Raw genomic sequence first — 10,861 nt, 5'->3', positions numbered from 1 at the left:
CACCTATATCATCAATCAAATTGTTATAGTGAAAAAGGAAACAAAATAAAAACTGAGAGTCCAAACATGGATGACATCTTCTTATGTTGTAGAAAAGGAATACAAGCAAAGATAATCCGACTGATATCTTTGGTCAAATAAACAAGAGAAAAGAAATAGAAACTTGCAGTATAGGCCACAATCTATGAATGGTAATTTTATCCTGGTAAATCTCACTTTATTGCTCTCACTACCAATTAAGCCTATCCCTTTTCTCAGAAAGGAAATATAAATAAAAAATAGGTAATATATGTAAAGTCCAAAAGTGAGAGATATACACTTAACATGCACCAACATTATTAATTTTCCTCGTAAGCTCCTCTATACTTGAACGCAAATTACACAATTTTTAGTCTCCATGTATACAACCATTGAGACACTGAATTGCTAAGCAATCCATCTTCTCCATTACTCGGAAGGTTGAAAATGGATTTCTCAAAGGTTTTGCTCTTTTCTCCCTACTATGGTACCATGATTATACTGTTCATCATGGTTCTCGATGTCGACTGCCTCGAGGTTTCCCATCAAAATTTAACAAACAGGAAACATTCTGCAAGATGTAATATATTTAAAGGGAGTTGGGTTTTGGACAATTCATACCCTCTCTACGATTCATCAAGGTGTTCCTGTTTAGATCCTGAGTTTGATTGTCTAAAGAATGGCAGGCCTGATAAAGGCTACCTCAAGTATAGATGGCAACCCCTTGGTTGTAACCTCCCAAAGTAAGCCCATTTGCTTGTGCTCTGTGTTTTTTTGAAAGAACCATTTGCTTGTGCTCTATTTTTTTTTGAAAGAACCATTTGCTTGTGCTCTTATACACTAACTTTTGCACTCTTTAAAATGTAAGAGAGAATGATAATGGTGATCTTATTTGGTTATTTTCTCATCTTTGTTGCAGATTTCACGCGGTTAATTTCCTCTCAAAGTTGAGGGGGAAGAAGGTGATGTTTGTTGGTGATTCTCTAGGCCGTAACCAATGGGTATCGCTCATGTGCATGCTCACATCGGCAGTGCCACATTCAAGAACACGATTTACGAGAGGAGAACCAGTGTCCTCAATGACATTCCTGGTAAGATATCATCATCGATCACTCTTTTATCTTTTGATAATCGAGAAAAACTACCTCTCACTCACACTCAGCTTCCGCCTTGCGGCAATGGATGCGCATCTGTGGGTTTTAAACTCATTGACGTCTCTTGGTAACATTCACATGTTCCTATCAGATGAGAGCCCTCGTGGGTAGGGATGGCCGTGGACCGGGCGGGGCTGGGGGACAAGGTCTCCACGCCCACCCCGTCTGAAAATCCAAACCTCCATCCCTGCACCGGGATGAATTTTAACCTCCACCCCCGACTCCATCCCCAGTCCAAACGGGGGGCGAGGTGGGGCCCCTATAATCATCCCTTAAAGGATTGAGGATGGGATGGGAGTGGGGCCGGGATTGGGATGGGGACATGGCAGGGTGGGGGAAAGCGTAAGTCCATTTTAACCTTCATCCCCGCCTCCATCCCCATTTCATGCCCTTCCTCCCCGGTCCACTGCCATCCCTACCTTGTTTTTCAAAAGCTCACGAGAAATAGAATTTTTTTTCATAAATCTCGCATTTTTGGCAAAATCTAAGCAATAAAAAAATAAATTGAATAATTAAAAAATATTTTTTATAAGAAAATAATTTTTTTTTAAATACATGGTTTTTTCACAATAAATAGCCATTTAAAATCTAAACATTACATTTAAATCATGGTATTTATGTTTTTTCATAAATCTCACTAGAAATTAGTGTTTTAAACTTTCAGGCCATTTCTGGCAAGATTTTCATAAACCTCGCCATATTTGTCAATATCTGTGGTAGATTGATTCCTATATTTTTAATAAATGTAAAAAATAACTTAAATTTATTTTTAAAATGTTATTTTAATGGCTTTAACTAGTGTCCCATTCTGATTAACACTTAATAATTTTTAATTATATTTTTAGCCCATTCAGAACGATTCACTTGAGAATTGGTATGGGCTGATTCACCTGAATAGTTAAGCAAACTATACAGGTTCAATACTGACATTTGTTAGGACTAGGTCAGTTTCAAACCTGCCTCTTGCTCAGTAATCAAATCTTTGCAAGTATTTTTTTTTCTTTTATTGGCTAGGCCAAAGGAAAACCTCCTTCCCTCCCAACACCTACTGTACAATGGCAGGCTTGTGATTGATAAAAACCCTTAAGGTCCTCATGCCCACCAGGGAGTAGACCCAGCTTTGACCTTGTGGCAAGTAGGGGTGTCAAAGGGTCAGGTTTGGTTCTGATCCAGGTGGAATCAGACCTGGCCCTGATTTTTGGGTATGGTATCGGGTTTGGATTCGAGTCTAATTGGATCCACCATAAGATAAACCATACCCGGACCCAATAAGAACTACATTAACCAGACCTGGGAGATACCCGGTAAAATAATATTTTTTATCATTTTTACATTGAAAATTGCCGGTCTTAATCGGAACTCGGGTCGGGCCTGAGTCTGGTATAAAATTTCACAAACTATACCCCGTTACACATATTAATTGGACCTTCGGGTCTGGACCTGGGTCTTAATTGGGTCTTCTTATTTATCACCATATATACTCGGACCCTATAGGGTTTGGTACCGGTCGGGTCCGGGTAAACCCGACCCGTTGACACCCCTAGTGGCAAGGGACACCACTATGAGCTTCCGAACTTGTCACCTCCGTCAACTTGGCTTGGTGATGTTCACCCAAGTTTTGGAAAAAAAAAATTCAACCCAATCTTTAATAAGACCTGGTTGGCTATTGGTGAGGAGTAGGCTGAGGTTAGCATAGTGGCAAATATGGATGATAGTTTGAAGACATATTATGGCAATTAAATAGTCAAAATAACACGATATTTTGAAAAGGTTAAGATGACGGTGTTTTAATGACAATATCATGATTTTATCGTGATATTTGTATTTTTTTAACAGACATTTCATGGTGAAAAAACACGTTTTATTTTTTATACATTTTACTTAATTCTTTTTGCATATTTTTGTTTGGTATTTCTTTACTTCATTTACTTTTGCCAATAAAAATGCTTGGCCTTTATTTTCCTGTTTTAAACTCTTGGAAGTTAAGAGCACAGAATCTAGGCCGAGATAGACCTTTCCTATAACAAAGGATCCACGCTGAGTGTCTCGTCATTAGATCTGCTCTCTAGTGTCACAGGTTCATTCACAAAAACCCAAGAGATGTAAACCACTTGAAACTTAAATATGAGACATGAACATCCAGTGATAATGGTAATTATGCTGCCCCTTTTTCGTTAGGTCACTGTTAGGACCCTCCAAAAATCATAGTTTTAAGTATTTTTTAATTAGATTTTGAACTACTAGATTTGTTTACCATTGCTTATTTATTAATAAGAAGCAAACTTTGTTTCAACTTGATTTGATGTAAAAATATGAATATTATGTCATCAAATTTTATTACAATATCAACCATTGATTTTTTTTACCGCTTTAAAATACAGATCCGAGCTTAAAATTGTTTAGTCAACAACATATTTTTTATTGAATAATATGATAAACACATATAACGTTAACATCTCACATAAAACTATATGATTTTATGGAGTGTCCTAACAGTAACCTAACGAAAAAGATGGCAGCATTATCCCCAGTCTCAACATCCAATGTCATTGATTAGGAAAAAGTTGGCGGTTGGGCAAAAGTAATTCTAAACTTCCAATTTGGTAAAAGAAAAAAAAAGAAGGTTAAATAAATTACCTTTACTTTTGAATGGTTACTGGATAATTTTGTCAGAAAAGGTATTATATACTTTGATCAATTTGCACATCATTTTTTTTAATTGGAAGTTGGCAGACCCCTGCCAGTTACAAAATCAAGATTAGGCAATCACAAGTTTGATATTAAGGGAAACCACTAGTTAGTTTATCCTTCCAAATTTTATCTACACCAATGATTCAATTGTTGATGAAGAAAACATTAGCATAGACCCCCAAGGGGCTTGGGGATAGGAGATTTCAAGTTCAAGTCCCCATATAGGCACCCCTTCCGTAAGGCAACACGTGGTGGCTCTTCCTTGGGAGTGGAGGGAAGTATACTCCGGTTTTACGTAAGGCATCAAATTCTATTAGGGGCAAGAGAGTTTTTATAGGGTGGCATTTTTTTCATGCCCTTTCCTGTGAAAGAGGCCCTCTATCATATTTAAAAAGGTCTCCTTCCTAAGAGGGGTGAAGTGAACAAACATCAACAAGAGAAATATATCATGGGATTCACGTAATAAATGTAAACTGTTTTTTTTTTTTTTATCAAAATAGGTTCACACAATGGGTTAGGCAATTGGGCTTGAACTAAATGTGACATGAGGCACACATTATATGCATTGTATTTCAAATGATAGTTGCCTCACTTAGGATAACATCCTTGGTATAATGGCTGTTTGTGCAACTTTCACTCTCAAGATACAATTGAGTTTTCACTTTCTAGTAAAGATCGGACCACACCCTAGACTGGGTGACACCAAGTATCTTGACACAAACCACCTTGAATAGCATCTTGAAAATGTAAGGTTGACCTAAGCTTGCCCTTAGGCTCAGCTTGGGTAGGGACCTTGGGTTCAAATTAGGTAGAAACTCTAAGCTAAGTTTAGGCAAAACTTTGACTAAGTCAAGTATTGAGCTAGGGACCTCAAGAGAGGAGGGAGAGCACTTTCGAGTGAGAGAAAGAGTGATCAAAGAGCAGACTAGCTTGTGAGAGAGTGTATGATGTGAGAATAAGTAAAGGGTTGAAGTTTATATGCACCCGAACCCAACAACTACCAATAAAATCCCATAAACTAGCCAAAGAGGAGCATAATTAAAGGACCAAAAGGGTATAATCTTGGTCAAAATTGACCCTCTCGTGGTCATGACTATCGAGAAATGAGGTCAAGGTCAACGATCAATAGGAAGAGGCAACTTAAGGACTGTTTGACCATTTATGGCCCCATGCAAACACGTTGGACAAGTCTGGTCGAGGTCCAAACGGTTCATGCGATAATTAAGATGGAGTCAAAGTCCATTAATGTGTTGGTCAAGGGGCAGTCTAAGAGTTGAGGATTAAAATCATCCCAAGTTTTAAAAGGAAAGGTAAAAAATTAAACCCAAGTTGAAAGGCCAAGTTTAAGTCCAAATCCAAATTTAGGTTCAAGAAAGAGGTGAAGGCAAGAATCTGAACTAGGGTGGGAAGAAACTCTAGGGCTGAAAAATGAGATGAATAACTTGTTATTTGGCTTGGCTTGGCTCGATTTAGAAGCTGAGTTCAGCGAGCCAAGCTATTAGCTTGCTCATTTAGGTAGCAAGCTCAATTAGCTTCACTTGTATAGGTTATTTAAATATTATATATTTATATACACATATTATATATATATACATATAAAATGCTTATTATATATGTTTTGTATATGGATTAAGCACATATTTATATGTATTATACATATATTTTGTATATTATCAAGCTTTAAAAAACACCTAAAAATAATTTTTTTAGAAGACGAGTCAACTCGTGATTGGCTCACAAAAAGTAGGGGTATAGCCTTAACGAGCCAAACTCAAACAGTCCAAGTTTGACTCGTTTACCAACCCTAGAAAACCCCTCAATTGGGGATTTTTGGGTTGATTGAGAGCGAAAGAGTGTGTGTGTGTGAGTCGGGTGGGAGAAGGAGGCACATAAAAGATCATCTTTCTTTCATTAGGTGAGGGTTGGCACTGCCTGACCTTAATGTGGTTTCATTATTGGTTTAAGGTTCATGGTTCAAAGTCCAAAGTTTAATTGCAAGAGCAAGTTTCAAGCACTTTTTAGGCCTTGCCTTAAAGGCAATACCTCGCTATGCAAATCCTAATGGAATTCTAACAACTTTCAATGGCCTCAATGTGGCTCCGCCACTGGTTCAAGGTTCAATTGCAAGATCAAGTTTCAAGTTCTTTTTAGACTTTGCCCTTAAAAGCAACACCCCCCGCTATATAAATCCTACTAACAACCTTTAATGTGAGACTGAACTTGTAGAAATAAATGAATGCCCCCTAATTAACTTATGTAAATGTATTATAATATGCAGGAAACCAAGATAATTTTGCGCCAAAACCCGAACAACACCTCGGCCCATTGGAAGCACTTTTCCTCCTGGGCATCCCTTTCAGGGAAAAGTGACTTTCCTTGGTTGAGGGTGCAACAAACGCCACCTTAGTTAAGGTTTTTACATCACAATTTTATTGCGTCACTTTTGCAGAGTCCCCATTTTGCTTCACGACTGATTCTATCTTGCCAATATGCAACTGGAGGGCCAATTGTTATGCGAGAGCAGATCAGGTTAGGGATGGCAGTGGACCGGAGGAAAGCGGGGCCCCACCCCACCTCGCCCCGTTTGGACCGGGGATGGAGGCGGGGACGAAGGTTAAAATCCATCCCCGTCCGGGGGTGGAGGCAGGGATGGACATGCACTTTTCCCCGCCCCACCTCAACCCTGCCCCGACCACTTTTTCCCGCAATATCCCCGCCCCGCCCCGCCTCATCCCCGTTTGAACCGGGGATGGAGGACATGAAACGGGGATGAAGGCGGGGATGGAGGATAAAATCCATTCCCCGCTGGGGATGGAGGCGGGGGTGGAGGATAAAATCTTGAGGCGGGATGGGGGTGGAGACCTTGTCCCTGCCCCGCCCCGCCTCACTGCCATCCCTAGATCAGGTGCAAAAACATTGCACACTTTGAGTGTGTTGATGCACCTGCCCTCCCTAGATGGAGGGCGACCAGGTGCAGTGGCACACTCAAAGTGTGCAATGCGGTTGCGCCTGATCTGCAGACTTGTTTAGCCAACACAATTCCTTTTTCATAGGACGAATCCAACTGTATACAACAGCGATCATACTGAGCCCAGAGAGCTTGAACCATTGCCACAGCCAGCCTACTTTCCCTTGCGCAAGACATGGATGAATATGCATGTTGGCACATATTAAGTGCTCAACTTCAACTTTTAGACCAATAATGAAATCTAAGAAATGGATATTGCAGGATTATGACTTTGCATTGATGTTCTATAGAGCTCCATATCTGGTGGACATTGTAGTGGAAAGAATCGGAAGAGTGCTCAAACTAGACTCAATTCAAAGCGGTAGATCGTGGAAAGGCATTGACATTTTGGTGTTCAATTCTGGCCATTGGTGGGATCACAGGGGCTCATTACAAGGGTGCTCTCTCTCTCTCTCTCTCTCTCTCTCTCTCTCTCTCTCATTGTTAAACTTCAAACAAATTGTAACCCAAACACATGAGTGCAGATGGGACTACATACAAGTGGGGAGAAAGATATCTAAAGATATGGATCGACTAGTTGCTTACTCTATCGCAATGAAGACATGGGCGAGTTGGATAGAGAAAAATGTCAATCCAACATCAACCAAAGTGTTTTTCCAGGGTTTGACTGCTCAACATTACAAGTAAGCGTTGCCAGACACTTTCTTCTTCACTTTTGGATTTGAAACTGCGCCTGAGATGGGAAACCTGGATGTGTCGGTCTTAGCTTGCCACACCTACAGTCGTCATCCTCGTGGTGTAAAATTTTGCGGGCATCCTCCTCGACTCTTACTGAATCTCCTGCTTCACCTAATGGGTGAAGGTGCTCACACAAAGGACTTGAACTTGGGATAGGAGAAAACCTCTCTCTAGTCGGGCCATGGTGCTGTGTTCTGACTGAACACTTATATAAGAGGGGTGACACTACACTGGAGTTGAGATAAAAGGAGCGATTAATTGACATGGCTAAGTGCCATAGCCAATCACATGACAGCATTTCATGGGGCCCACAGATAAAATGCTGTCATGTGATTGACTATGTCTCTTAGCCATGCATGGCACATAGCTGCTCCCTGGATCCCTTCTCAGCTACACTGGGTCCCCCCCCTCTTGGGGGCTCTCCCATTTTTTATAGGAGGGCAGATACTATGTGGTTCCCCCTATACAGGCAGAACACTGGATCTGCTTCTCTCTAGGAGCCCAGACCATGTTGGCGGCCCCTTGAGATCTGACACCTTAACTTGAATGTTATTTTAATAACCGATCGAATAAAAAAAATTCAAGGGAATATTTTTTGGAAAAACTTGTAACATTCTGATTATTGGGGAAGATGTGTAGCATCATTTTGGTCACATCAGCAGCTGCCATCAATTCCCTCCATAATTTTTTTTGAAAGGCAAGCTGTGGCTAGGCAGACCCCTACCAATTATACAACTATACCATTGGGTTTTGAACCTGCAACATCGCCACACAAAAGTGACGTGCACTAGCTGCTCCTACCAGACAAGCCGAACCCCCATTGGTATTAATGCCTTCCATAATGTTGGAGACTGATCAAGGAAGATGCTCATTTGACAAGGTGGTGTTGGATGCAGCTGCTGCAATTCTATTTCACTCACCCCCTACCTTATCCCCATCGTCATACCTCATCTGGGATCTCAATGGTGCAAGATTTTTTAATCAAATCTAAACTCATAGGTAAATTCATCATGGTCAATTTGATAAGAATCAACCCTTGGATTGCATTTTTTTAACATAAAATATGAGTTTTTAGATCAACAAATTTTGGCATTTTTATGATCGTTTGGCTTTTTGAATCTTTAGAAAACCCTACACACGGGTCAGGTTCTAGCAATTCAAATTATGATATTCACTAAATGGACCATGCCGATCACATCTATGGTGTCAGATTTGATCAAAGTAACTTTCATCATTGAGATCCCAATATGGTTACAATGATGGGGATGGCATAGGGGATGAGCCGAACCGATTGGGGGCTCCGGGCTCATCCTTTTTTATTTTAGAAAGTAGAAACTAACTTGGGGGGTTGTTGTGTTTGCAGCTCCACAGAGTGGAAGGGCACAAATTGGAAGGGTTGCTTGGGTGAAACACAGCCTGTGAAAGGACCAACCTATCCAACAGGGCGCCCACCCTTGCAGGTGGTGCTGGACGGCATCTTAAGACGGATGGCTCATAAGCATGTGGCTCTTCTAGACATAACTATGCTAACACAACTCAGGAAGGATGGCCACCCATCAATCTACTACCCCAGCGGCCATAGAGCTACCTCCCTTGACTGTGCTCACTTCTGTGTGGCAGGAGTGCCTGATGCTTGGAACCTGCTTCTCTATGCATCTCTCTTCTCTTGAGTATGTGGAGGAAATCCCAGTAGATTATCAGAGGTTCTCTTGATTTAGTTCCCAAGAGATGTAATGTTTGATTTGAAGAAATGATGCTTTAGATAATTTGATAATAATAAGGGCTCTCGCTTTTAAGCATAGTTACAATAGAAAGAGAGAGCTCGGAGGTACGAAAAAATGAACGATTTTGGAGAGCTGTGAAGGGCTCAGTTGAAATACGTTATCTTTTAGTGGCTAAGTCAGGATTTATCATGACCTATTGTTATCAACTGTTGCCTCTTTGGGTACATTCAGAAATATTGTGAAAATATTTTGGTTACTATGCTGGGTGTGTGTGAATCCAACAAGTTATCCTAGTTGCTGTTAATAGTGATATCCTTCCAATATATTTTTTTATATTTCCTGCTTGTAATGCCTATATCTTGGGGGAGGCTCACCTATAAATACCATGTATCCCTTGTTAGTGACTTATAAGAAACAGAAAGAGAGAGTGACTTAGCCTTTATCGTGGATGTAGGTCACCAAGAGACCGAACCACGTAAATATTTTGTCTTGTATTTTCTGCTTATCGTTGAATTATCAACTTTCAACATGGTATCAGAGTCAAGTTGCTAAAGGCATCGTGAGTTCGTCCCAAGGCAGACACGACAAACAATGGTGGAAGTCAGACCGGGAGAGACTTCTCCAATAATACACAAAAAATGGCAATCCAAGAACAAGTTCGTCCGAACCTCAAAATCACGAATGTGCCTTTGAATGGTTTCAATTATTTACAATGGTCCAAAGCTGCTACTTTATTCCTTAGCAGCAAAATGAAGTTAGGTTATGTGATTGGAAAAAAAACTAAACTAGACTTAAGTGACCCATAGCGTATGAGGAATGAGAATCAAATAACTATCTCGTAATGTCATGGTTGCTTAACGCCATGGATCCCAAGATTGTCAATAGTTTTTTGTTTTGAAATACTACTGAAGAAATATGGGAGGTGACTAAAGGAATGTTTGGAGAACAATATAATATAGCAAGAATGTTTCAGATAACTCAAGAATTACACAATCTTAAGAAAAATAGTCAAACTGCGTTTAGTGAATTTTATGCAAAAATCAAAAGTCTGTGGGATGAGTTGGACTCGTACACCATAAGTTTTAGTAATCCTGTAGATACTAAAAAACTGAAAGAACATGAACAGATTTTTCAAATGTTAGCCTGCTTGAGACCCGAATATGAGAATTTGAGAAGCCAAATTCTCATGACTTAGTCATTACCTTCATTAAACACAGTTTGCTCATTAATTATGAAAGAAGAAACTCAGAGGCATGTAATGAATTCTGAAAATAATTCTGATATCTCTAAAGCATCTGAAAAAAATGCTTTTATGACAAATTCTTCAAGCAAGAATAAACAAAGGCAACAAATCTCAAACAACAAAAATCATGGGAAATGAGTTAAATACTCACATTGTAAAAAAATGAGTCATATCCGTAAAAATTGCTGGTTTCTCATTAGAAAACCAGAAAATTTTAGAAACAAAAATAGAGATCGAGAGGCTTATTAGGTGTCAATTGAGAAACAAGGTGTCAAAAATCAAAATAATGATTCTACAACCGTGTGGAAAATGAAGGAGTGCAGTG

General features: G+C 39.8%; 1 protein-coding gene across 1 annotated transcript; it reads left to right on the top strand.

Annotated features, from left to right (window-relative positions):
* The first annotated feature begins 510 nt into the window (after positions 1 to 510).
* Positions 511 to 9,239, top strand: LOC149814514 (protein trichome birefringence-like 38). Its single transcript, XM_089990373.1, has 5 exons — positions 511 to 761; positions 938 to 1,109; positions 7,093 to 7,268; positions 7,356 to 7,514; positions 8,933 to 9,239. Exons 1-5 carry the CDS (start codon positions 511 to 513, stop codon positions 9,237 to 9,239), a joined length of 1,065 nt encoding a protein of 354 aa, XP_089846499.1.
* Positions 9,240 to 10,861: the final 1,622 nt, after the last annotated feature.

The sequence above is a fragment of the Nuphar pumila genome, chromosome 15, assembly GCF_984573655.1.
Source record: "Nuphar pumila chromosome 15, dmNupPumi1.hap1.1, whole genome shotgun sequence".
Taxonomy (NCBI): Eukaryota; Viridiplantae; Streptophyta; class Magnoliopsida; order Nymphaeales; family Nymphaeaceae; genus Nuphar; species Nuphar pumila.
The sequence above is the reverse complement of the archived record's forward strand: the minus strand, read 5'-3'. Positions and strand labels throughout refer to the sequence as shown.

Coding starts and splice junctions, on each gene's coding strand:
- LOC149814514 (XM_089990373.1), top strand. CDS start 511: ATGATTATACTGTTCATCATGGTTCTCGATGTCGACTGCCTCGAGGTT. Junction 1,110..7,092: donor TGTCCTCAATGACATTCCTG/GTAAGATATCAT, acceptor TGGATATTGCAG/GATTATGACTTTGCATTGAT. Junction 7,515..8,932: donor TTGACTGCTCAACATTACAA/GTAAGCGTTGCC, acceptor TTGTGTTTGCAG/CTCCACAGAGTGGAAGGGCA.